The following is a 27,132-nucleotide window of genomic DNA, read 5'->3' on the forward strand; positions in this document are numbered from 1 at the left end:
AACTCCCTACGGCTCTGGAGACGGCTCGGCTCCTCGCCTCACATGTGTTCAGGCTCCATGGGATCCCCGAGGACATTGTCTCGGACAGGGGACCACAGTTCACTTCCCGAGTATGGAAGGAGTTTTGCACCGCATTGGGGGCCAAGGTCAGCCTCTCTTCTGGTTTCCACCCACAGAGCAACGGACAGTCCGAACGGGCTAACCAGGAGTTGGAAGCTGCCCTCCGGTGTGTTGCCTCCCACAATCAATCGACCTGGAGTGAACAGCTGCCATGGATCGAGTACGCCCACAACAGCCACACCTCCGCCGCCACGGGCAGGTCACCCTTTGAGGCATCCCTGGGCTACCAGCCACCCCTGCTCCCAGCTGTCGAAGGTGCGCACTCTGTCCCCTCTGTTCAGGCTCACCTCCGCAGGTGCCGCCGGGCCTGGCGTGCTACTCGGGCCGCTCTACTCCGCACTAAGGAGCGCAACAAAGCCCTCGCTGACCGTCACCGGACGCCGGCCCCTGAATACTCCATCGGTCAACAGGTATGGCTGTCTACCCGTTTTGTGCCGTTGCGGACGGAGTCTAAGAAGCTGTCACCTCAGTTCATTGGCCCCTTTCCCATAGACTCCATTGTCAACCCTGTGTCCGTTCGCCTCAAGCTGCCTCGTACCATGCGGATTCACAATGTTTTCCATGTGTCCCAGGTCAAGCCGGTGCTCTCCAGCCCGCTGTGTCCTCCTGCCAGGCCCCCGCCGCCCCCCCGGCTTGTGGGTGGTCAGCTGGTCTATGACATCTCCCGCATCATGGACTCCCGGCGCCGCGGCAGGGGTTTTCAGTACCTGGTGGATTGGGAGGGCTACGGGCTAGAGGAACGTTCCTGGGTGCCTCGGGCGGCTATTCTGGACAGGAATATGCTTCGGGACTTCCATCGCAGGCATCCAGGTAAGCCTGGTGGGTCGCTGGGAGGCTCCCGTTGAGGGGGGGGTACTGTCATGGTCCCCGTGCCTGCCCAGCCGGCCTCACAAGGCTACACTTGTGTTTTTTCTCTCTTTCTCCCCCTATCTCTCTGCCTGGGCGGAGCTCACAGCTGGCTCCCGCCCTTGGCTCTCACAGCTGTTGGCGATCAGCTGATTATCCGTCTTCTATTTGAGGCTGGGTCACAGATCCTCTCATCGCGGGATGATTGCGCTACTGACGTTAGTCTACCTTTCCAGCTCCCGTGGTCTTACACCTTTATGCCTTCGTGATTTGTGATTGATGTCTCCCTTTCCCTGTTCCAGCTTATCTTCCCGGACCTGTGACCTCCCCGCGGTACGAACGTGTGTGAGGACGTGAGCGAGCGTGAGAGAGAGAGAGCCTTCCCCTAATCCCCTGGAACCCTGAATTTCCCGTCACTGTATATATTATTGCACGGGTGTGTAAATAAATCGTGTTCTGAGACATCAACCTGCTCTGCGCTTGAGTCCCTGCTTTCAGCTCGTGACACGTGCACCATGTCAGACTGTGGGATTCTGTGTTTGTTTTTTCTTTTTATGGCCTTTTCAAAAGGTAAGTTTTATTCCGTATTGTTGTTTTTGTTTTTTAAAGTTATTTATTGTGACAAGAGAAAAAAAAAAGAAAACAAGAACCTTCACTCGTAATAATTAAAAATTGATCCTAAAATGTGAGAACTTTTCTCTGAAGTGACAAAGAGATTGTCTTTAGACAGAATTAGAGGGAGATACAATTACTGAAGAGTTTAGATTTTGTTTGAATGAGTGACAAAACGTTTCTCCCACTGAACACTCAGCCTAATAAAAAAGAACAAAATCAACTTTCTGTGTCATGAGTTGTTCATCATTCAGATTAATGAGACTGTTTTGAGAGCTGTGTGAAAACAGCTTTAGACTGTTTTGTTAAAGGTTGCCCCATGCCTATTCATATTACGATGAAAGCAATAGATAAACCACATGTTTGTGTGTTATGTATGTATGGTTGGTAAATTAACAAAAATTGGGTTGTATGTGGCCTACAATGTAAAAGACGTTTCACAACCCCAATGTAGTTAAAAACAAGAAGGCACTCATTTCCATTAGACAGAGATGGAGTTCAGGTCATAAGTAGTTTACTGACAATTATTTAACATTTGAAATGAAAAGATCCGTCAGTCCATTCACATATATACTGTTCAGAGAAGGAATGTAGTTTAGAGCAAAGTGTAGTAGTGTGAAGTGGCTAAACACACTCACCAATTGTTCTAAAATAAACAATTTATCAAAACATTAACAGTCTTTCACACATACATACGGTTTATACACTATTTTAAAAAGAAGGGGTTGAAGACCTGATTGATTACAAAAAGTCTATTAAAATGTTCTGGGTAACCACAGAAATCTTAGTCAGTTATGTCTGAGAGAGAATGTTTATGACAGAAGTAATGCCAAAATCTCAACAAACCAAAGTTACATACATGCTAAAGAGAAAGATCAAACTGTGCTGAAATTAGGAAGTGGGCAATATAGGGCTTCCCCAGTGAAATAACTGATCTGAAATAATTGAGGCACAAATTAATAAATGACATACTAGTAATCCACAGAAGGGGAGGCCTCTGGGAAAATGTAGAAAATCAATGGGAATTTCTACAGTAGCACGAGTTACCAGTCAATACCAGTCCTGGTATTGGTTATGTTGAAGTGATGGGTTTTATAATTCATTTTTGGTCCACTGAAGGGATTGTTTTGTAACCCCAATATTGATATTTTGTAAATAAAAAATATGACCTCAATTAAACCTTTAAATTCCCTGCACTTGTCATAGATATCTACATGATGTCCAACAAATATACATCAAGTCCAAGGTTCTAATGTTGAACGCCATATTGATGTCCAGCTTAAATCATGGTTGGACCTCCAAATTGTTGAAAAAGTTCAAATGCAGTACAGACCTCCAGAATTGGTCATGGACCAACAGAACCAATATAGACACGATCTGTACATCTATCTGACTTTCTTTGTTTAGTTGGTAGCTAACTGAATTGTCTTACTTTTTTTTTATAGATGAAAGAAAATGTCCCTGAAACATACAGTATGAAACAATGAGTGTCAGGTTTATATTTATAGTCTACATCACATTTAAGTGGTACCCATATGTCAATTTGTTTGAGCCTAAAACACAGACTACTCCATGACCCGAATTATTGTTTAATCCTTCCCATCAATACCTCTCAGTTCCACATCTCTAACTCATGTTATTCTCCATGCAGCTCTAACAGCAGTGGTCCAAACACAGCAGACTGTGCTGGCAGCAGTGGGAGAAGATGCTGAATTCAGCTGTCAGCTCTTGGACACTAAAGACGTCCTTCAGGTCACATGGCAGAAAATCTCACGTGATGTGGAGACAAATGTTGCCACCTACAGCAAGTACTATGGTCAGAGAGTGAATGATGGCTTTAACGATAAAGTCAAGTTTAAATACACTGGACTACAGAACTGCTCCATAGTCATCAGGAATGTGACGGAGCAGGATGAAGGATGCTATCACTGTCTGTTTAACACTTATCCTGAAGGCTCCTTCACTGGTAGAACCTGCTTCCAAGTCTATGGTAAGAACTTTTGCATTAATGTGTTTAAATGTGCTAGAAACTGATTTCCTTTCAACAACATATTCCTTGCAATATCTCCTGATCCTTCACAGAGCTGCATGAACCTGTTGTTGATGTCAGAGAGTCAAACTCTGCTGAAGAGTGGGTTGTTTCCTGTTCAGCCACTGGTCGACCTGCTCCCACTGTAACACTCTCACAACAACACCTCAGCTTCTCACAGTACAACACTGTCAGTGTGTCCAACACCAACGCTACATTCACTGTCACCACTACAGCTGTGCTCTCAGGTTCACGTAAACACAGCACACAGGTGGGATGTGCAGCACGAGTGCTCTCTGCTCCTCACAGAGAGGTGATGGAGACGATTCCTGAGGTCCAAAAAACATCTGTTGGTGGTGAGAAACTCTTTCTGTATACCACAGACTAGACTAGAGACGGATGATACTTGGGTAAATTTGACTGGGATCTAATAACAATGACTTCAGTACTTCATGAGTGATGTATTATTGTTGGTCAGCGTCACGTTTTTCTGTTTTTTTCACAGATTTTCCCTCAATCACTGTAATAGCTGCAGCAGTGCTGGTGTTGGGGTTTGTCTTTTTCTCTTGCTCCACTATGCTGCTTGAAGAAAAGTTACCTTTTCACTTTCTAGTATGTCGTTTTGTAATGTGTCTTATCTCATTAACATGATAGTGATTTATTGATTCTAACCCTAAATCTATCCAGTAATGTCTGCACATATTTTCAGTACTGATTTTAAAGTGTTTTAATCCTTCTGTCACTCAGGGAACCCAATAAGGATTCAAATACTTCAAAAGTCAACCAATGACATTGATGTGTAAGACTATTTAATAATTATTTATTGTTTATATTTCATTTATTCATTCATTCTTTGCACTGTGATTTAACCCATCTTTGTGTAAAGCAGGGGTGTCAAACTCCAGGCCTTGAGAGCCAGCGTCCTGAAGCTTTTAAATGTATCTCTGCTGCAACACACCTGAATAAGATTATTAGGTCATTAGCATGACTCTACCCTACTCAAGTAAATTTAAATAAATGTAAGTACATACCACCAGGTAGCTCCACTCGTACCCAGTGTAACGGGAAGTAAGAGGGTTAGGTTTTGGCGCTTTGAATGTTCAGTTGTGTGATGCAGCGATTAACGTTTGAGTAAAATATTGGGCTCCCTCGTGTCTTCCCTACATTCCTCCACAATGTACGTTTTTGCAAAAATGTACTTCTAGAAGTACTTTTATTGCATGATGTTCATTCACTCATGAGCTGCTGCAACATGAATCAAATGGCTGAACTGCCACCTTGGCGTGCAGTCAAGTTCTACAGTCTGCTAATGATCTAATAATAAGTATTAATATTCCTCACTCACCTTACTAAATGTTTGTGAACACAGCCAGAAACATTTGCATCACAAACACAGACTAGTGTTTATTAGCAGAAGCTTTTGGGTGGTTGCTCTCAAACCTGTGTACAAGTTTAAGCATTAATGGTCCCTTCACTGATTTCCAGGTATCCAATGTCAGGGCTAACAGATGGATTCAGACGCAGGCAGCGTTCTGGCAAGCAAAGGGTTGACAATTTATTAACACAGAAGGGAAACCACAGTGATGTGTATATACAGTGAATGGGGCAGGGCTTCAGGGCTCCAGGGGAAGGAATCCACACTCGCTCTCCACTCGGCCCAAACTCCGCCACTCCTCTTCTTACGCACACTCGCTTCTCCACAGCCACTCTCGCTCCAATTTCCACTTATGTTGACACACACAGGGATCACAGGTCAGGGTCCGCCACCAGTTCCGGGGAGATCTAAACACAAAGAGTCCAATTAGATCAATACGCCACACAACACTGAGAGAGTTTGTCTTAGGAGAGCTGAGAGCACGAACATGGGAGGTTCAACGTTCCAGTGCCGAATACTCCGTGCCGCAGCGTTAAATAGGCAAGGGGGACGCCGCCTGATCAGCAACAGGTGTAGAAATCACCGCAGATACGTGGGCCAAGGGTGAGAGCCCACAATGAGCTCCACCCAGGGAAGCAGGAGAGAAAACAAAACAAACCTGTGGCCAACATGAGCGAGCCGGAGAGGCACAGGGACCATGACAGCCAATACCAAGTGCACAAGTTCACCCCTGATGGTTCCTCTTCTCTGTAACTTGGAGGATGTGGAGTAGGCTGTATTTTAATCAAAGACATATCAATCAATCAATCAATCAATCAATCAATCAATCAATCAATCAATCAATCAATAACCATGTCTAAAAACAACACAGGTTGACCAAAGTGCTGTACACAGTAAAAGAAAAAGTAAAAAGTAGAAACAAATACACACAATGAACAAAACAAAAAATAATCCCAAATTTCGTTTTTTTTCTGAAGGGGTCAAACACTTTTATGCAAGAATGACAGCGAGGTGAAAAACCTTCACCCGCAAGAAAACTCGAGCTGTGACTCATAGTACGAACACACACCTCACAGTAACACACTTTGTTTAATGTGAACTTTTTGCCAAGCTAGCTAATCCTGACCAACACACCAGACACAGAAGATAAAGGAACGATGTTTTACTGTTAGAGACAGAAAGGTTAAAACATTTTGGCAGAGGGCTAAAAGGGGCTAAAATTACCCAAAAAGAAATTCCATTTGACCAAAAACACTTAATTTTTAAAAAATTAAGTATATAGTTATGAATAATGAACAAATAATTAACAAACTGGGGTTCATAAATCGTGTAACACATCCTTATGGTAAGAAATTTTACCTTAATGCGTTACATGTGTTAGAAGTCAATGTATCTTTAACAATATACTCCTTATTTTATATCTCCTGATCCTTCACAGAGCTGCATGAACCTGTTGTTGATGTCAGAGAGTCAAACTCTGCTGAAGAGTGGGTTGTTTCCTGTTCAGCCACTGGTCGACCTGCTCCCACTGTAACACTCTCACAACAAGACCTCAGCTTCTCACAGTACAACACTGTCAGTGTGTCCAACACCAACGCTACATTCACTGTCACCACTACAGCTGTGCTCTCAGGTTCACGTAAACACAGCACACAGGTGGGATGTGCAGCACGAGTGCTCTCTGCTCCTCACAGAGAGGTGATGGAGACGATTCCTGAGGTCCAGCAGACGTCAGATTATCAGTGATGGTGAGAAACTGAGATGCAATAACAATGCATTGTGGTAGTATGCATTTTCTCTTTGATCAATAATTGATGTATTCATTTTGATCAGTGTCACATTTTTCCTGCTTTTTCAAGTTTCCTCCTGGATCATTGTATTAGCTGCAGTATTGGTGATGATGGTCTTTGTCAGTGTTGCTGCTCTGCAGTAGGCTACTCTTTAAAGAAAAAGACCAGATAACTTTCATTTTTCATTTCTTGTCATTTTTTTCTACACCAAAATCTATCCAATAATATCTGCATAACATTTTCTACTTGTGATTTAGTTATTAATTCTTTGCTTCATGATTCAATCGGTCTTTGTCTAGTATTAAATTTTATGTCTCCCATTTAATCCCACTGGCTTTAAAGTGTTTCACCAGATTTTTACGAAGTATTTCCAGTCTTTTGTTGTCTCTGTCCCAAATGTTCTGAAATGTGTTGCATGTATTAAAAGAAGTTGGACCAAAAAATGTACAATGTACTTATAAACTTACATTTATGAAAGCTGAACAAACACTGATATACTTGACTTTTGTAACAGTGAAAAGGCGATCTGTTTTTATTGATAAATATATATGTTTGCATTACTGTTATTTAGATTGCCATGTTAGAACGTAGCAAACAACATTGTTTGTTCCTCTATGGTTTCTTTATTTTTACAAATCTAAATGTTTTTTGTCAAAAGATTAATAATTTCATATTGAGGTCAGATGGTCAGCAGTTTTGATGTTTTTGCAGAGATTTTATTTTTTGCAAAATAGCACAAGTAAACATTAAAAGTAGTTCCTAAATCAAGGCATTTATTATTAAGGCGGCCATTATTATGGCCCTGTGTGGAAAAAGTGATTGCCCCCTAAACCTAATAACTGGTTGGGCCACCCTGAGTAGAAACATCTGCAATAAAGCGTTTGGGATAACTGGCAATGAGTCCTTTACGAGGTGGTGGAAGAATTTCTGCCCACTCATCTTTGCAAAATTGTTGTACTTCAGCCACACTGGAGGGTTTTTGAGTATGAACCACCTTTCCAAGGTCTCAGCTCCTCAATCAGATTCACGTATGAACTTTGGCTAAGCCATTCCAAAGTCTTTATTTTGTTTTACTTAAGCTGCTTAGAGGTGGATTTGTTGGTGTGCTTTGGATCAAGTGCACTTCAGCTTGTGGTCGTGAACAGATGGCCAGACATTCTCCTTCAGGATCCCAGAAACTGGATTCTGTTCATCTTGACGTTGCATCTCCAGACTGAGAGATCTCAATTACTTTGTTTCTTATTTGCTTCTGAATTTCCTTGGATTGCGCCATGATGTGTAGTTTTTGAGGATCTTTTGGTCTACTCTACTTTGTCAGACAGGTCCTGTTTAAGTGATTGATTCAGCACAGGTTTGGCAGTAATCGGGCCTGGCTATGACTATGGAAAAATTGTATATTTTCTATTCATAAATGCAAATATTTTATGTCTGTTATGTGCATTGCCGTGTGGAGAATATAAGGAAAACAATTGTGTGGTTTACATTGTTTCTTCCTCTTAGATTTCTTGATTTTTTTTAAAAATTGCAATAACTTTATGTTAATTTCAGTGCACTTTCACATTTCTTTAAATTCAAACTACAGTCCTGTGAATAACTAGAAACACTTTTAGCAGCACAAATGTGAGGTAATTGTTTTCTGCTTGACTTTATCAGTCTCTCATATTGTTGTGGAGGAATGTTGGCCCACTCTTCATTACAACGTTGCTTCAGTTCTTTGAGCTTTGTGGGCATTTATTTAAGCACAGCTCTCTGAATGTCCCAGGTTGAGGTCTGGACTTTGACTGGACCTTGCTTTTCAGCTATTCTGCTGTAGATTTGCTGCTGTGTTTGGGATCATTGTTCGACTGCAAGACCTAAACTTTACCTATTAAACAGTTAACTCTGTATTTTACACTTTATGTGAATATTGTTGCAGATTTCAATTATTAATGTTTTTATAACTTTGTTCTTTCTTATATTTAATATTATACAATATTTATACTTCATGTCTCTGTCTTCTTTTGAACACTCCAGCACAGCATCACTATAACTTTGTCCTCACTGACAATAAAGCTGTTTTATATATTTCATTGCAAATGTTTCAAGCAATTTGTAGCTGTATCTTAAGATATTTTGTTAATAATATAGTATTTTATATTGTTTTTTTCCCCATATTTGAGAAATATTTAACATGTAAAAGTCTGTTTATGTACAATTTGGTGATATTAGCCCTGATTATTGGAGGAACTTGTACATGAAGCAGATTTCTGAGACTTCAGATTTGAAGGTTGTTGTCATATAATCTAAATGATGGCAGATTAACGTTCCCTACCTCTGTCCTACAACCACAGGACTCCTTTGCATTCGACTGATAGAAATTTCAAGCTCAGTGTTAATGAAGATTTCAAAGGCCTTAGTGCAGGGGTAGGGAACGTCTAAAACCTGCAGGGACACCGGCCCTCTCGGCCTGGAGTTCCCTACCGCTGCCTTAGTGTGAAAGGAATGAAGCTGTAGCGCCTCCCAGTGGTTGAAAAGAGGTACACAAGAGGTTTTTGCAACCTGCTGTTTAATGAAGGTAATCAGCTGGGACAAAGGTACATTATGAGAATAATATCTCTGACAAACCTCTACCTCAATTAAAAGATGCATTTTGATTTACATGAATGCATTTCATCTTCTCTGCAAAGGCTACACAACCTTCTTTGCCATTTGAGTGTGTCCAGTCCAGCTGAAACCAGCTCATTACTGATGGCATGAAAACGATCTGTGAGGTAACATTTTTACTGTCATTCATTCCTGTTGAAAACTTGTCACGTGTTTGCTTAGGTTCTTCTCAATAATCCTCCCGTATCCTGTGTAAAAACTACCCAAGCTTAAAGTATACAGACTGCCGGGAGGGGCGAGACGGGAATTTTCATTGCATATATATATATATATTAAAATACAGATAGCAGCAGCCACGAAAACATAGGCAAGAGAGAGCATAGCAGTGTCGTAGATGTAGCCAAATAAGACAGATAAATTAAGATGGAAAATCCCCAAAACAAAACCCAATCTTTAGTGTGGGAGCATTTCCATGTCATTCCCAAAGGTGTAATTATTTTCAGCGACTGCAAACTGAACACAAACTTTTCATAACTGAGTTTGTTTCTTCAGTTGTATTTTGGTAATTGTATAAAAGGCCCCAAAGTTCATATAATAGTTTTATTGGTGTTTATAAGTTTATATAAGTTCATGTAATGTTCCATCTTCTGTCAGTTTGGGCCAGCCCACCTTCTAGTGACATCATCCGGTTAGTAAGGTGGGCAGTTTAATGGCGGCTGAGCAGTGTTGGTCCGGAGGGGGTGCACTGATTCCTGGGGCATGTTAGGTGTGCGTAAATGACAAGTAAGTAGTGACCTGTGTCGTATTTTGCCTTTGTTGTGTCAGTACTGTAGTATGTTACCATTTAGGAGCTAATGTAGTCCATAGTTGGAGCTGTAGGCCACGCATGCAACGCGTGAGTTCACCCTCATTTCATATGCTAACTTGTGTTGTTAGCTTGGCCCCGGTTTAGCTTTGTTGACGCATGTACGGTCGTTCGTATGTCCATAATGTCGTTCCTGTGTTATCAGACCTTCTCTGTATGTTGTATGTGATGCTTGTGATTGTTTACTTTGAAGTAGCGAACAATTAGGTATGTGGATTAATAAAATAGCGAACGTAGTTTGACCGGAAGTATAGCGTCCCGCTTGCCCTTCACAATAAGAGCATTATAGCGGATTATAACGGGGGATGCTTTTATTTTGTATAACTACCGGAAGTAGTTCCTGTGTACTGACGGTTGCTTAACCTCGCACTGATGCTATTTAGTTGCATAGTGTGAGCAGTTTGAAGTGTATTATATTTTTCTGATCTTTATATTTGATAATGTTAACTATGTTGTATTATGTTTATATTTGAGTATTTGACTTGTCTATTATCTTTATTGATTGTTATTTCCCTTGTTTATTTCCTTGTAGGAAACCACACACACACACACCCAGACATACACTTATGTACACCCGCTGTGTTTACAGCCCCAGAAATTAAGTGGTGACAATAAAGTGCCTCAAACGGAACCTCAAGCTCCCTCCTTCTTTCGTACTCTGGGACAATTTGGCCTTAAGTGGTGTTCTGGCCGACACACCGGGGTGACCGTAGTGCTCAAAGACTGAATCAGTGCCACAGCCGTGCCTATCTTTGACATCTCCACTACATTAATTGGTCCTTCGAGCCGGAGGCACTAGGTTCGCCTCAGAGATGGAACCAGGCCCAGAGTACGAGGCTCGTGGCGCACGCCCCAAACGACATGCTCGCCCACCTGTGCGCTACGCAGATTATGAGGTGGAGTACCCAGGCTACATTAGCCAGGCATATAGAGAGGATGTAGAGCTCAGACACCAAGAGGACAAGGCCAGGATGACCTCCCTCGCTTCCCCCTTTAGCTGCAACCTAGCCAGCCCTCAGTGGAGGCGGGATGCTATTCTCCATGAGACGGCCTCGCGCTATGGAGCTCAGAGCCAACAGCACATTCAGGAGAATCAGCTAGCCCCCCAGCTGTATCCAGAGAGATGGCATGGGGAACAAGCCTATGATCACTCTACTCCTCTACCCTTCGTGCTCCCCTATACACATCCAAATAAGGAAATAAGTGCAGAGTTAGAGGATATCCGTCAGGAGCGCCACCTCATCCAGCAGAGCCAGCAACGTATGTCATCAGATCTGGTCGAACTCAAGGCACTGCGGGCAGAAATGAGACAGTTAGTGGAAGCTGTCCAGAGCATGCAGGGCCCATCTTCTCTCCAAACCAGTAAGTCAATGCAGTCACCGCTACCGGGTGATGCACCAGAGATTGAGGAGGATGATGACTGGCCTGCCCCACCACCGTGGCCAGATCCAATTGAGGAAGCGCCACTGCCTAGTGACCCACCAGTGTTGAACCCCCATCGCCAAGATGCATGTATGTTTCCAGCCATTAAGACAGAGGCAATGGCAATCCCACCTGCTAATATGGTCGTGGACCACCCAGGACAGAGTCTGTCATCAGATCCTCCACCAGCTCTCAGGTTTCCAGATAAAGCCTCCCATAATCCACCTCCCTGGTTCAAGCCGGTTCATCTCCCACCTCGCCCAGGCAGTTTCCCACTGGGTGGGTCCAAGCATCCGCGCGCCGCCTATGGGGACAGTAAGACTGAGCATGGCTGTAATCCAGCATCCCCTGAGCAGCAGTTCAATCTGTCCTCTCCACAGCCACTGCCGGACAGACCGAATCCGGGCAGGACTCCTATCACCTCAGAGACAGTTTACCGTGGTCCCCGCCCAACAATCCCCAACTTCTCCAGTCGAGACCCTAGTGAGTTTGCTAGGCTTAAGATGGCATTGGGGAATCTTCTACCTGAGGACACGACTGAGCTGTTCAAGTATCAAGTGTTGGTTGATCACCTGCACTTAGAGGAGGCCAGATTAATAGCCGATGCTTACCTCAACTCTGCCACACCCTTCACTGATACGATGGAGGCCCTCAATGACAAATTCGGCCAACCACATCAGATAGTGCTGAGGCGTATTGCTGCGATGATGGACTCACCTGACATCAGACGTGGAGACGTCTCGGCATTTGAGAGATTTGCCCTCCAGATACAGTCACTGGTGGGGATGTTAAGGACACTAGGCCCAGAAGGAGAAGTGGAACTACACTGTGGTTCACATGTTTCTCGTCTGCTTAGTAAACTACCCCCCGAGCAGAGAGCAGAGTTCCGCCGCTGCATGTTTCAACAAGGTGTGAGAATGCATACCTTGGCAGATCTCGCAGGGTGGCTTAAGTATGAGTCCTGGTGCCAAGACTCTGAAGGGCAGCTAGCAGTGAAAGGGACAAAGGAGAAACAGTGGTCCAGGCCTGAGGTGCGCCAGGGTAAGAGATCCATCACAGTCCTTCATGGTGCAAAGGAGGTAATGACGAACCCACAGGCTTTGAGGCCAGGTGGTGTGGCCAGCAAGAACAAGCCATACTGTCCATTCTGTAACACGGAAGAGCACTATCTCAGTCAGTGCACAATGGTATCCAAGTTGACAAAGGACCAGCTAACAGAGTGGATAAAGAGTAACAAGAGGTGCTGGCGCTGCGCACGGTCACACCAGGCAGCCCAGTGCAATCTGAGGAAGACTTGCAGCCTCTGCCAAGGGAAGCACCTGCAGGTACTGCATGATGTCAATGTTAGAACACCTAAAGGGTCGCTAACAACAGCGGTGGTGAGCGGTGACTCGAAGGCAGCAACCGACGTCCTGTATCTAGACAGACCCACTGAAGGCTGCAAAGTCCTTCTAAAGATTGTCAAAGTCTGCATTCATTATGGCAAGCGAACAATCAGCACTTATGCTGTACTGGATGACGGGTCAGAGAGGACAATGCTTCTGCCGGAGGCTGCCGAGAAGTTAGGCATGCAAGGGATTGCAGAGGACGTCCCACTGCGCACGATTAGGCAGGACGTGCAGACTCTCAGAGGTGAGTCAGTGTCGTTCTCTGTTTCTTCTCCATCAAGGCCCAGGACCAGGTTCAAGATTGCTGGGGCCTTCACTGCTGCACGCATCGGACTTGCAGGCCACACTTATCCCATGGAGCAACTCAGGGAAAGGTACAAGCACCTGATTGGTCTTCCGATCCACACCTTGTTAAATGTGAAACCTTTGCTACTCATTGGCAGTGACCATCCCCATCTGGTTACCCCCGTTGAACCAGTCAGGCTGGGACCTCCAGGAGGGCCTGCTGCTATTCGTACCAGGCTAGGTTGGGCGCTACAAGGGCCAGCAAGTATAGTTGGCCAGCTTACCCAACCGCAGCAGTGCTTGCTGACTTCTGTTGCACCTCAGGTCAGTGAGTTAATGAAACATGTGGAGAAACTGTGGCAGGTCGACATCGTTCCATTCCGAAACGAGAAGCTTGTTACTCGTTCAAGGCAAGACCAAGAGGCCATATGCATTCTGGAGACCAGAACTGTCCGAATAGAGGTTGAAGGCATACGTCGCTATGCCACCCCACTGCTTCGCCGGAAGGGGATGCCTCTACTGCAGGCAACTAAAGACGCCGTCATGCCAAGTCTACGGGGTGTAGAGAGAAGGCTGGCCAAAGACCCAGAACGAGCTGAGGCCTACAAAGTGGAGATGGAGAAGCTTATCAAGGCTGGCTCCATCATTAAGTGTGGCTCTGGGACACCTGTGACAGAAGGTCAGGAGGCGTGGTACATCCCTCATCACATGGTGAGCCATAATGGCAAGAACCGATTGGTTTTCAACTGCTCATTTCAGTACAGAGGACAGAACTTGAACGACTACCTGCTGCCTGGGCCCACCTTAGGTGCGTCGCTTCTGGGAGTCCTATTGCGCTTCAGAGAGCATGCAGTTGCAGTGAGTGGGGACATTAAAGGCATGTTCCACCAGGTTCATCTCTTACCAGAAGATCGTGCCCTGCTCAGATTCGTCTGGCGAGCCCTCCAGCAGTCTACGAGTGGCGGGTGCTCCCGTTCGGAACCACGTGTAGCCCCTGCTGTGCCACATTTGCCCTGCAGCGTCATGTCATGGATAACAGCCAGCCAGATGATGACGTGAGACTCTCGGTCGAAAGGTGTTTTTATGTGGACAACTGCCTTCAGAGTTTCCCCACCGTGGAAGAGGCAAGGAAACTTGTCGACAGGTTACGGGCCATCCTAGCCTCAGCAGGTTTTGACCTACGTCAGTGGGCCAGCAATGAACGTGACGTCATCAGTCACTTACCACAAGAGAGCTGCTCCGCTAGTGTGGAGCTATGGCTGGCCCAGAACAAGGTAGATACCCCAGAATCTACCCTGGGATTGAGCTGGCTATTCCACACAGATGTCCTAGGCTACAAGCATCGTCAAGTTCCATATGCAGTCCCCACGATGCGCAATATCTACAAGGTCTTGGCCAGCCAGTACGACCCCCTAGGGTTCATCTTACCCTACACAACCAGAGCGAAGGTAATCATCCGCCATCTTTGGGACAAGCAAAGGGGTTGGGATGACCCACACCTACCTCAGGAGCTTATGCAGCAGTGGACAGCCTGGGAGGAAGAGCTGCAATTTCTACCTGAAATTACTCTTCCCCGACCATATGTGCCTAAGGAAGTGGACCCCTTCAGCTGTCAGAGAGAGGTGCACATATTTTGTGATGCCTCTGAAGAAGCTTATGGCTCAGTAGCTTACCTCCGGACCACTGGCAGAAATGGTGAAGTGCATCTGTCATTCTTGGTGGCCCGTTCCAGGGTTGCCCCTAAGCGGTTCCACTCCATGCCCCGATTGGAGCTCTGTGCTGCACTCACTGGGGCACAGCTCTCACAAGTGCTGGAAAGGGAGCTCACCCTTAGAATCGACCAGACGGTCCTATGGTCCGATTCTACAACAGTGCTGACCTGGCTGAGGTCTGAATCCTGCCGATTTAAGGTCTTCGTGGGCACTTGTGTAGCCGAGATACAAGAGCTGACAGACAGGCACTCCTGGAGATACGTCGACTCTGGAAGGAATCCAGCTGACGATGTGACACGTGGGAAGAAGTTGAAGGAGCTCACTGTACCAAATAGATGGAGCCAAGGACCATCCTTTCTCCTGCGCAGTCCAGACTCCTGGCCAGAGGATCTCACGGTTGACCAAGCAGGAGATGCCTCGGAGCTGCGCAAAGCTGTGTTCTGTGGGACCACAGCAACTACTCCGTCAGGTCAGCCAACTTCAGATTTGAGCCGCTACAAAACCTGGAGTGAGATGTTAGAGGTTACAGCGCGGGAGCTACATGGGGCGGCCCAACCAGATGGTCATCCCACTGTTGAGGACTATCGCAAGGCGGAGAGGCTGATCCTACAGAGGGCCCAGATGGATAGTTTCCTGGAGGAGTACAACCTGTTGAAAGTCGGTAAGCCAGTTCCCAGGAGCAGTCGTCTTCTCTCTCTGTCACCCGAAGTGGATGAGACCAGACAGCTCATTTGTGTTGGAGGACGACTTCGTCGATCTGAAGATTTGGCTCTGGAGACACTCCATCCGATTATCTTAGACCCAAGCCACCCAGTGACCAAACTCCTGATCCAAGACTTTGATCGCCGCCTCCATCATCCTGGCCCGGAGCGGGTGTTCGCAGAACTTCGGCGCTCCTACTGGATTCTGCGAGGGCGTGAAGCTGTCCGGCGCTACCAACACCTCTGTGCTGATTGTCAAAGGTGGAGAGCTAGACCTACAGTGCCAAGGATGGCAGACCTGCCAGCAGCCCGGCTACGTCTATATAAACCGGCTTTCTACTCTACGGGAATGGACTGCTTCGGGCCGTTTGAGGTCAAGGTTGGTCGGCGTATTGAGAAGAGATGGGGAATCATATTCAAGTGCCTCACCACCAGGGCAGTCCACTTGGATGTTCTTAACACCATTGATGCAGATGCATTCCTGATGGCTCTTCGGCGATTTGTCGCCCGTAGAGGAACACCTGCCGAGTTGTTTTCAGACCAGGGGACCAACTTCAGGGGAGGTGAGAGGGAGCTGCGTGAGACCTTTCTGAAGATGGCCCCGGAACTACAACAGCTTCTAGCACCCCAGAGGATCAGCTTCCGCTTTAATCCTCCAGGTGCCCCACACTTTGGGGGAGCATGGGAAAGGGAGATCCGGTCGGTTAAGTATGCCCTCTATGCCACCGTTGGTGCTCAGTCAGTTCCAGAAGAAGTGCTTCGCACTGTACTCACCGAAGTGGAAGGGATACTCAATAGTAAGCCCCTGGGGTATGTGTCTTCCGATGCCAGAGATGCAGATCCGGTGACTCCTAATGTTCTTCTGATGGGGCGGCCGGATGGATCGCTACCTCAGGTAGTATACCCAGAGAGTGAGCTCCTCAGTCGCCGTCGCTGGAAGCACTCCCAGGTTTTGGCTGACCATTTCTGGTCACGTTTCATTCGTCAGTACATTCCCAGTTTGCAGACTCGCCAGAAGTGGCAAACAACGGCAGCTGATTTGGCTGAGGACTCTGTGGTGATGATCGCTGATCCACAGCTTCCCAGGGCTCTCTGGCCGGTGGGGAGGGTGATTAAAACTCATCCTAGCCCTGATGGATGCATCAGGTCAGCTGACGTGAAGGTGAAGGAGAGAGTCTACACTCGGCCAGTTGCCAGACTGGTTGTCCTCCCTGCGCTGCCCTCTGGAGAAGATGAAGATAGCTCTGCGTTGAACTCACCACAACCCTAGAACTTTGTTGCCTTATTGATGAGCAAATGTCTTACATACATTTGGGGGCGGCTGTATAAAAGGCCCCAAAGTTCATATAATAGTTTTATTGGTGTTTATAAGTTTATATAAGTTCATGTAATGTTCCATCTTCTGTCAGTTTGGGCCAGCCCACCTTCTAGTGACATCATCCGGTTAGTAAGGTGGGCAGTTTAATGGCGGCTGAGCAGTGTTGGTCCGGAGGGGGTGCACTGATTCCTGGGGCATGTTAGGTGTGCGTAAATGACAAGTAAGTAGTGACCTGTGTCGTATTTTGCCTTTGTTGTGTCAGTACTGTAGTATGTTACCATTTAGGAGCTAATGTAGTCCATAGTTGGAGCGGTAGGCCACGCATGCAACGCGTGAGTTCACCCTCATTTCATATGCTAACTTGTGTTGTTAGCTTGGCCCCGGTTTAGCTTTGTTGACGCATGTACGGTCGTTCGTATGTCCATAATGTCGTTCCTGTGTTATCAGACCTTCTCTGTATGTTGTATGTGATGCTTGTGATTGTTTACTTTGAAGTAGCGAACAATTAGGTATGTGGATTAATAAAATAGCGAACGTAGTTTGACCGGAAGTATAGCGTCCCGCTTGCCCTTCACAATAAGAGCATTATAGCGGATTATAACGGGGGATGCTTTTATTTTGTATAACTACCGGAAGTAGTTCCTGTGTACTGACGGTTGCTTAACCTCGCACTGATGCTATTTAGTTGCATAGTGTGAGCAGTTTGAAGTGTATTATATTTTTCTGATCTTTATATTTGATAATGTTAACTATGTTGTATTATGTTTATATTTGAGTATTTGACTTGTCTATTATCTTTATTGATTGTTATTTCCCTTGTTTATTTCCTTGTAGGAAACCACACACACACACACCCAGACATACACTTATGTACACCCGCTGTGTTTACAGCCCCAGAAATTAAGTGGTGACAATAAAGTGCCTCAAACGGAACCTCAAGCTCCCTCCTTCTTTCGTACTCTGGGACAATTTGGCCTTAAGTGGTGTTCTGGCCGACACACCGGGGTGACCGTAGTGCTCAAAGACTGAATCAGTGCCACAGCCGTGCCTATCTTTGACATCTCCACTACAGTAATGCTGTTGTACAGCAGGGAAGCAAACACAAGTGCTAACGCTAACAACATCCAATCAGGATTTATTGGTTAGATCAAAGCTAACATCTGCATTACATGTGAGCACTACACATGTTATTTAACATATATAACGTATAAGATTTTTACATCTTTCTCTTTCCCTCGAGAAGAACTGCTAAAACTAGAAATAACATTACAGAAAAGCAGGACATGCTCAAGCAAAACATTATAGAAAGTCTGTCACGGTTCTGGGTCAGTTTGACCCAGTATTTTGAGTTGTCATGTTTTTGCAGGTTTAGTTTAGTTCCATGTGTCATTTTCTGTCTCTCTCTCTATGTCGAGTCTGCGTCTTAGTGTGATGGTTTCTTGTTCCTGTTTTATTGTGAAGGTCTGCGTCTCATGTGAGTGTGTTCAGTTTGACCTCTGTCTCGTCTTGGTGATTATTCCCAGCTGTGTCCACCACCTGTGTGTAATTCCCCTGTGTTTCTCTGTGTATTTAAGTCGTGTCCTCTGTCATTGTAGTTGCTGGTCCGTCTGTGTATCCACCATGTCTCACCCGTGTGTTCTCCCTGCTGTCCATCTCCTCTGCTCGTTCTTGTCCAGGTTTGTGCTCTGTAGTTTAGTTGTTTCCAGTCTAGTTTAGTTCGTGCTCCATTTGCTGTTTGTCCATATTTATATTTGTGTTCAATAAACCACCTTCACTTCTCCACTACTGCCTGCGATTGGATCCTCATTTATTATTTTCACACGGCTCTCCTCACCCGCCGTGACAGTACGGACCAGCCAGATATGGATCCAGCGGCAGTCACCCCACCTAGGGAGCTTCAGGAGGCCGTTATCGACTCTGCTTCTAAATTGATTTACCAGCTGTTAGAGCATGAGGGAGAAGTGTCTCTTTACACTGTGGAAGCCAGCCTACAACACCTTATTTCCAGTTACCCCTGGTTATTGGACTCACTGCGTCCGCTCGTACAGAATTTTGTTCTTCACGAGCTTCACCTACACCCCCCGCCGCTACCGCTCGCCTGCTCATGCAGTGATATCATCAGTGACAAGTCAGGTGATAGAGGCTAATGCAAAATGGTGTTTCAGTGAGGCAGAATTTATTATGACAATACATTTTTTTTTTTAAAAATACTCAGTATGAATTAAACAGGTTAAAGGTCAATGCTCTGTTGTAATATAAAGACAAAATGATTGACAGCAGCCCAGCAATATCAGTAAAACGCAAATTAGCCACATGGTGCAATGTAAGGAGCTCTGTGATTGGTTAGGAAAGGACACACTGGCCACCTCGATTTTTCTTCACTGCACATTGATCCATAGCTTTGCTCTGTAAAGGCTAACAAAGTGCTTTTGCTTTACAAAGACATTCAGCGTCGGTATTCACTCTTTTAAAATGCCACTGAACACTGGAGTGAAATGGAGCCCTGATCCTCAGAGTTTTATTGTTGCTAACATTTCTTATAGATAGCACAGATAGTGCCCCACTGCAGTAATCACTCATGTCTAGATATTCCTGTTAAAAAGGAGTTTTTCCTCCCCACTGTAACATGGCAAACATAGCAAACGGATAATCCAGCTGAAGCTTCAGACAGCCGTCAGACAGTGAAACACTGCCATCTGCTGGACGCGAATAACAAAGACGCTGCTTTGACGGGTGAGGGAGTTTCAACAAGTCTGCAACGACTCAAGCATCAAACTACAGAACTATTCTAGCGGACATGGTGCTCTAATGACTGCTTCATTAACGCAGGTCAGAAAGGATCAAACATATCAATAAATCATAAAACACAAAACGTCTCTTATTGCCCAGGGCTCAGGAAGTGAGTGTGTTCCTTATAGCCCAAACACGTTCTCACTCCCAACTCGTCAAACGTGTGACGCATGGTCAGGCTCCCTCTGCTTCACTTATGGACCATATGGACCACCAGGTAAGACCATTTAAACGGACAGCATTTATAGAATGACTATTAAAAGTCAGCGAGTGTCAGTAATGTTAATGTGGTTATGTTAGTAATACACCGAGTGCTAATATAACAGCTTTAAGATGCATTTGTAGATATTATTACGTGTTTTACCGTCTTTATGGTGCTAGCTTAAAGTTACGGTGTAAACGTTAGCTTATATTGGAGGAAAGCTGTTACTGTTTAAACGATGTTAGCACAGAAATATTAGCTTCTGTCATGACTGATGAAGTTACTAGTTAATAAAGTTTCCAGTAAAGTGTTTAATCGCAGCCACAGACTGACAGCAAATATCTCAATTAGCTTCAGTGCATCTGTAATAAATATGTGCAAGTTTCAGTGCTTCGTTTAAACTGTATGATACTTATACTGACCCAGGGTCAGTGTAAAATACAATCCTAGCTGTGTGAACAAAGCCTGGCTGCTTTAATCCTGCATGACAAACCTCAGGATGCAGGTTATTATTACTCTTTCCTGCTGGCACACCTGTCACACCTGAGAGTCAGCTAGAAACTCACAGTGACGTGGACATCATGCAGAGACTGCCAGACTCTGTAATACTGCAAATGATCAGTGACTCAGGTTATCACTAAACTTTAAACGGCACCTCTGTGTCTCTGTGTGCTGAACATCTAGGATTGAGTCAGGCTGCATTGACTGTGGGACTTTAATGTGTTAAAAGCAGGTTGAAGACGGCTCAGAAACATTTGAAGATTAAAATTTAGCATTATGGCTGCTGGTGGTTTGTAAAGCCTCTACTCAGCTGTATTTTTGTTACTAATTTATGTTTGTTGTTGTTTAACACAGATTTCAGAAGAGCAAATATGCTTAATAGTTTAACTAGATTTCATTTGTCAGTGTGGGACTGCTGAGTCACCTGAAGAACTCATTTCATTCATTCTCCACATGATGTTCATTTACAGAAATGTTTCACAGGAACTGATTTCTCCCAAAGGGTGAACTAGTGTGTTTCCATAGATTACCTCTGTATGAATGTACTTCTTAAATGAAGGCAAGTGTTTGTCCTTTTTTGTTCCTCAGGTACAGTACGTGATATCAAGGGCAGGCGGTCATCACTGGGGGTAGACAAGAAGCAGACGTACTTCCAAGAGGGAGCTGCAGTGAGGTCAGAGGTCAGAATCTGAAACAGCTCAGGTTTATATTTTAGAGGTTATAAAAAATCAAAATGTATTATTTAAAGAAACCTTTAAATAATAGTCATAATTATGATTATTATAAGAAATATCAAACATTTAAGTGGATTTTCTGTTACACATATCGTGTTAGCCCTGCAATAAACTGGCAGCCTGTCTTTGTCCTGTATCAGCTGGGATAGGCTTCATCCTCCTGCAACCCTGAATTGGATACATTGTATTCCAATTATGTAATCTGATCATTTACAAACTCAAGGTATCTAATCAAAATGTAAGTGATGCCGCCCTTGACAGACAGGGAGATTTTATTCCTCAAAGACCATCATCCAGTCGAAGTACTAGTTGCCACGTGGTCAGTGTTCTCACAACCATTGATTTTATCTCACAACTTGTTTTCACCAAAGAATTTCAGTAAGTAAATATTCTTCAATCTCTTTTTCCCCCCAGTGTCTGCAGATCAGCATCAGTGTCCACGTGAAGAACCTAGTTATGTTGCCAGTGTCAACCCAACAAAAGGTACTTTACCTTCTTGTATATATTGTGATTCCTTTACTTTTATATTTGTTGTTATAGTTGAGTTAGGCAGGGCTTTTGTGCAGTCCTAAGAAACATACTGCCTAGAGTGTTTTTCACTTTGTGGAAGAGTTTCTTTATTTTTTTTCTGTTAGTGTGTGGAACTGAGGTGCTTCGTCAGGAGCTCCTTCAGTTGTTGGAGGATGGAGAAGAGGACGCAGCCATGACTTGTGAGACGTCGTCTGAGTCAGCTGCTACTCACTGGGCGATCAGAAACATGGTGTCCTTGCTAAAGTGGAAAGAGGCCAGGCCTTGTCTTATAGACAATATGTTAGCTACTCTGGATCCACAGTCACACCGTGTGTGTCAGTGTGGCAAACAAGTAGTTGTGAGGTGTCTGGACTGCCTGCCTCTTCCATTCCTTTGTGCTGACTGTGATATTGCAGTTCACACACGCTTTGTCCTGCACAGCAGAGAGGCAGTAACAGGAGGGTTTTTGCAGCCTTCATCAGAGTTTCACAATCCAATAGGTACGGTTTTTAAGTCTTATGCATTTATTGCTATGTACTATGAGTGTGTGCTGTTATTGTATATTTATTGTGTATCATTTAATTTCCAATTCTTTTTATATATATTGTGTGTTTTTAATGTTAGTTCGGCTGTTGCCTGTGCAAAGACCAGACTGTGTGTGACTGCCCAGCAGGTAACGTTGAGGTTTCACCCGGTGCAATTGTGGCTCTTGTAACCATAAATGGTAAGTTGCTCTTTTGTCACACAGTACATACACAATAGATGTGTTTGCAGGTTTTATTGCAAATTGTACATTGCTACATTGTTTTGAATTACCCTCGGCCCGCAGTATATGTGGGCACCTGTCAAAGGTCATTTGGATTTACCAGACCGCTTTGAAAACAACATGGGAAAAAATGAATGTCTTTGTTGAGCCATGACTGGATTTCTCCTTATCCTTCCTAAAGGCCGTTATAACCTTGCACTGCCAGTGGTGAGCTGCACCAGCTGTGACCTAATGTGGTCCCCCTCAGTTAAGGACTTCCAGGGTGGTGGATATTGGCCTGGCACCTTAAATTTCTGCACCCTGTTTTCAATGGATGTCTTTCAGTCTTTCTATGACATTAAGAAGCTGCAGCAGGGATGTCACTTAAGGCCTTTGTCAAAGTGCTGGATGAACGAACAGCCCATTTTGGAAGGGTGAGTTTCTAAATTTGTCAAGTTTAAGGAAATTGTGCAAATCAATGTTTATGATGACTGTCCGTGAATATTCTGTTGTTTGTCCTCTACTTAAAAGACTGGCCGAATATCAGCTGATGCCTTCAGCAAAAGTTTCTTGGAGTGGAGTGCTGTAAAGTTTGAGGTGGACAGGATGTGCAAGGAGCCATGCTTTAGCTGCCCTGCCTGCACTCCAGACATGCTCGCCGTCTCAGTTGATGGAAACTGCAAGCTTTATCGCTTTCAATCAAATGCAAGGTACGTTATGCATTGTGTACATAAATCAAATATGGATTTGTACAAAAATTGTATTTTGATGTTTCTTTTCAAACAACTGTCACCGTGTTCGTTCAGCACTTCAGAGCAGGGGAACTTTGAAGGTGTCTTCATTGAGAAAGATGAGGAAGTTGCTGACTTTGTGAAATACATCCAGAGACACACAAATGATGTAAGATACACATATATATCAGTGCTGTCAGCGTTAATCTTGTTAAAATGACGTTAACGCCATAACCATATACTCATACGTGTGTGTGTGTGGATACATATTTGGATGGGTGGATATTTATTTTGTTTTTCTCTTGGTGTTGTCGTAATACTATTTACTTGACTTTATCTTAATGTGTACTTCATTTTGAGTAGCTCACACTTGGATGTGCGAGGTATACTGCAGCTTGTAGTCTTGGATACGTTTAAGACATTTTGTTATAAGGTTGAATGAATTCAGCAGTCATGTATTGTGACCTCCTTTCTATAGATCAAATGGGGAGGTGCGTTTCAGGATGGGGCCGGTTCAACAGTTGGAGAAGAGGTGGAGCAAGTAAACAGTTTCCTGTCTAGGGCGGCCATCACAACGAAGTACATGTCTAAAGCAGGTGTGTGTCTGTGTGTGAGATTCCACTCAGTCTCCTGCTCATTCATTCTTATTTGTATACTAACTGAAATGCAGGGCGAACAGACATGCTGAGCCTCCTGGCTTTGGGCTGGAACAAAAGGAAAGTGGAACAACTGGGCCGCACTTTGAGCCAGAGATATCTAAAGGTCATTTTTTCAACACCCATTTTAATGTGTGTGGTAATGGGGGGGAAACACCAGTACTCTAAAAATGTCCATATGAATGACATTTATTAATGTATTCTTAGATCATAAGGATCCTTAGAGAACAAGTGGAGAGCCTGAATGCGAGCAGAAATGAGCTGGGTGTGGATGACGACACACTGCAGCAATGGGCTGAAGGTGAGTCTCAATATAATGCACTCGTGTATAACAACAGGACCCACCATGGCCTCATTAAAGAACTTAGAGTTAAGATCTTTCTGACAGTGTCAACAAACAATGAAAAATAAGCTTGTAAAAGCAGAATTGATGGCAGAGTTGTTGCGTTTGATCAAATTGGATTGGACCTGGGTTGAAGTGATGTCGTACTAGTTGGTTTTATAAAGCTGAACACCAACATACTTGTTATCTCATGATAATGCAGCACATGAAGGCTCCAGATGTCTTATAATGAATATCATCAAGTCAGTGATTACAGAGTCCACTGTAGTTTGGTGACTGTTACTCATCCTGTGTTCTGATTAATATTCCTCTCACTTAGAAACCGATCAAACTGATGGCAGCCTTGGAGCGTTGCAGGCACGAGTAGAGGAGCTTGTCGTCATCATCAGAGTGCGAACACAAAGTCTTTACAGACAAAATGGTGTCACAGTTTCTTTGAAACGGACCGTTTGATGCTCAGTTTGTACAGCTTGTACAGCTACTTTGTAAACAGAATAAAATCAGATCCAGGTTTGTTTAAGCTGGATGTGATTTGTTCTAGCAAACGAATTGATGAGTGTAGATTAAAATGTAAATATATGCATTATGTGAAGGTGTTCCTTTTTATGATTATTTACAGATAGCAACAAGAGGCGACACAGAATTCACAAGGTCATCTTAGATGAGAAGAAACGCTTGGCGGCTGCTGTTGACGACTACAACAAGGAAACAAGCAACAAAGCAAATCGTATCCAGTGATGCCCTCATGCAGAGCGACGTTTGGCCCTGGCAGAGCACAAGTGAACGTAAGCTCTTGATTTCTAAATATCCTTTTTAAACAAACTCCCAGTATCTGAGCAGCAGTTGAATGTTTTGTTCTTGAATCATAATATGCTGCTATGTTTTCCCATCTGATGTTGTTAAACTGCAGCTGCTGCTGACCTCCGGACAAAGAGAAAGGTCTTTGAGAAGGTGATGGCTGTGAGGCGCCTGAGAGAGGAGGAGATGATCCTTTGCAGGGAGATGCAGCATCACTGGACAGTGTTGCAAATGCGATCTGTGGTGTTGGGGACAATCTCCTCAGACTGTAAGCACATCTTTTATTTATTTATACATTTGGTGATGAATTGATTGAAAATAATAGCAGATGCTAAAGTCTTACTGGATCTTTTACCTATATTTGGGTTGCTAGCTAACACTGCCTTCTCCCTTAAAAAAAGTTTAATTACATGATCCTAACTCCTTGTTTATGAGGTGAGGTTTGTTTGTTTGTTTTACTTATATTTAATAGTTTTGTTGTTTTTACAGCCTCCCTTGTTGGCATGTCGGAGGATGCACAGAAAGGACTCCATAGCCTGGTTTAAAAACAAAGTGAACTGAAAGCTGAAACGCTCAAAGTAAAGGACGTGTACAAGAGAATCCTCAGCCACCAACCACTCCTGGAAATGGACTCGGAGGAGGAGGAGGACGTTCCAGACGATGAGAGTGATTTGAGCACTTCTGATGAAGACTGATTGTGTCATCATTGATGTTATGTTTGCTAGAATAAAAAGTTAATCACATCTGTTTAATGTGATTTTTATAATGTCTGTTTCAGAAATTGCTTATCAACAGACATTTTACATGTTGAGAAGAAAAATGTAATTCCCTTGGTGCAGTTGTTTACCCTGAATCATTCTTTCCCATCTAATTTAATGACTCGTGTACATGTTCAGATACAATAACATCATTGAATTCATGGGATGCTTTCTGGGCTGCTCAAATTACCACAAAATGTAAAAGCACCAGGCAGCACACTCACAAGGACATGTTTTGTTCAGTGTTTTGTTGAAGAAATCAACAAGTACAACTGAGATGTTTGCTGTAGTGGTGTGTTTGTTAAGAAGCATGCCAGCACACTGGTGAACTGACAGTCCCAGAATGCACCTGAGCCAGTGACTCGCCCCAGAACAAATGACATTAATTATCTAGAAAGACAACCGTGATCAAAGACTAAGTAAAAGAGTAGGAAACAAAAGATAAGGAAAGGTACTGTGGGGTAGGAAAGAAAGGCCAGAGCTGTGCAAAATGACCTCCAGCAGGCCACAAATATGCACGTCTGCTCAAACGGTCAGATACTGACTCCATGAGGGTGGTATGAGGGCTCGACGTCCACAGGTGGGGGTTGTGCTTACAGCCCAACACCGTGCAGGATGTTTGGCATTTGCCAGAGAACACCAAGCTTGGCAACTTTGCCACTGGCGGCCTGTGCTCTTCACAGATGAAAGCAGGTTCACACTGAGCACGTGTGACAGAGTCTGGAGACGCCGTGGAGAACCTTCTGCTGCCTGAGTTGGCAGATGCTCTAGTCCTGGAGTCTGGGAGGAGATCCATCAGGAGACCATCTGCCACTTCATCAGGAGCATGCCCAGGTGTTGTAGTGAGGTCATACAGGCATGTGGAGGCCACACAGACTACAGAGCCTCATTTTGACGTGTTTTAAGGACATTACATCAAACCAGATGAATGATTCTGTATTGCACTGATCAAGGAACCAACCCAATAGGAGCTAAAGGCATCCTCTTCACATTACTTAACATAGTGAGTTTATACTATGTTTAATGTGCATTTTCTTCATCAGTCTAGAACATAACATGTTAGCGCTCCCTGGTTCTTTTTGGAGACAGATCCTGAGACAGCAGGCAGCTTTGGAGAACTCATGCCAGCTGTGGTCATTAAGGAAAACTTTGATTTAATATTGATTTCATGACAACTATCCTCAGGCACATATTCCTGGATATATACAATGACACGAGTAGACACTAACCCCCAGCAGTCTGGTCCTATGACAGCATAACTAAGGGCTGACCTGAACCAGCCCCAACTATAAGCTCTATAAAGAAGTAAAGTCTTATG

General features: G+C 44.3%; 3 protein-coding genes across 3 annotated transcripts in view; 2 read left to right on the forward strand and 1 right to left on the reverse strand.

The window, feature by feature from the left end:
* Window positions 1-27,132, reverse strand: part of LOC146634681 (protein NLRC3-like) — a 256,953-nt gene that overhangs the window by 23,581 nt on the left and 206,240 nt on the right. The window lies entirely within an intron of this gene.
* Window positions 1,482-6,944, forward strand: LOC146634682 (OX-2 membrane glycoprotein-like). The gene is made up of 6 exons (XM_085349935.1): window positions 1,482-1,536; window positions 3,230-3,568; window positions 3,661-3,956; window positions 4,003-4,017; window positions 4,054-4,086; window positions 6,897-6,944. The coding sequence occupies exons 1-6, from the start codon at window positions 1,482-1,484 to the stop codon at window positions 6,942-6,944; spliced, it is 786 nt and encodes a 261-aa protein (XP_085206061.1).
* On the forward strand, window positions 22,906-24,711 carry LOC146634683 (uncharacterized). Its single transcript, XM_085349936.1, has 7 exons — window positions 22,906-22,962; window positions 23,060-23,238; window positions 23,335-23,428; window positions 23,738-23,855; window positions 23,930-24,021; window positions 24,123-24,216; window positions 24,578-24,711. Exons 1-7 carry the CDS (start codon window positions 22,906-22,908, stop codon window positions 24,709-24,711), a joined length of 768 nt encoding a protein of 255 aa, XP_085206062.1.

The sequence above is a fragment of the Diplotaxodon limnothrissa genome, linkage group LG3 (assembly GCF_057381915.1).
Source record: "Diplotaxodon limnothrissa isolate DT_005_m linkage group LG3, D_limnothrissa_male_GT1.1, whole genome shotgun sequence".
NCBI classification, from domain to species: Eukaryota; Metazoa; Chordata; class Actinopteri; order Cichliformes; family Cichlidae; genus Diplotaxodon; species Diplotaxodon limnothrissa.

Coding starts and splice junctions, on each gene's coding strand:
- LOC146634682 (XM_085349935.1), top strand. CDS start 1,482: ATGTCAGACTGTGGGATTCTGTGTTTGTTTTTTCTTTTTATGGCCTTT. Junction 1,537..3,229: donor TTTTATGGCCTTTTCAAAAG/GTAAGTTTTATT, acceptor TTCTCCATGCAG/CTCTAACAGCAGTGGTCCAA. Junction 4,087..6,896: donor ATGTATTATTGTTGGTCAGC/GTCACGTTTTTC, acceptor GGTCTTTGTCAG/TGTTGCTGCTCTGCAGTAGG.
- LOC146634683 (XM_085349936.1), top strand. CDS start 22,906: ATGTCACTTAAGGCCTTTGTCAAAGTGCTGGATGAACGAACAGCCCAT. Junction 23,239..23,334: donor CGCTTTCAATCAAATGCAAG/GTACGTTATGCA, acceptor GTGTTCGTTCAG/CACTTCAGAGCAGGGGAACT. Junction 23,856..23,929: donor GAAGTACATGTCTAAAGCAG/GTGTGTGTCTGT, acceptor ACTGAAATGCAG/GGCGAACAGACATGCTGAGC.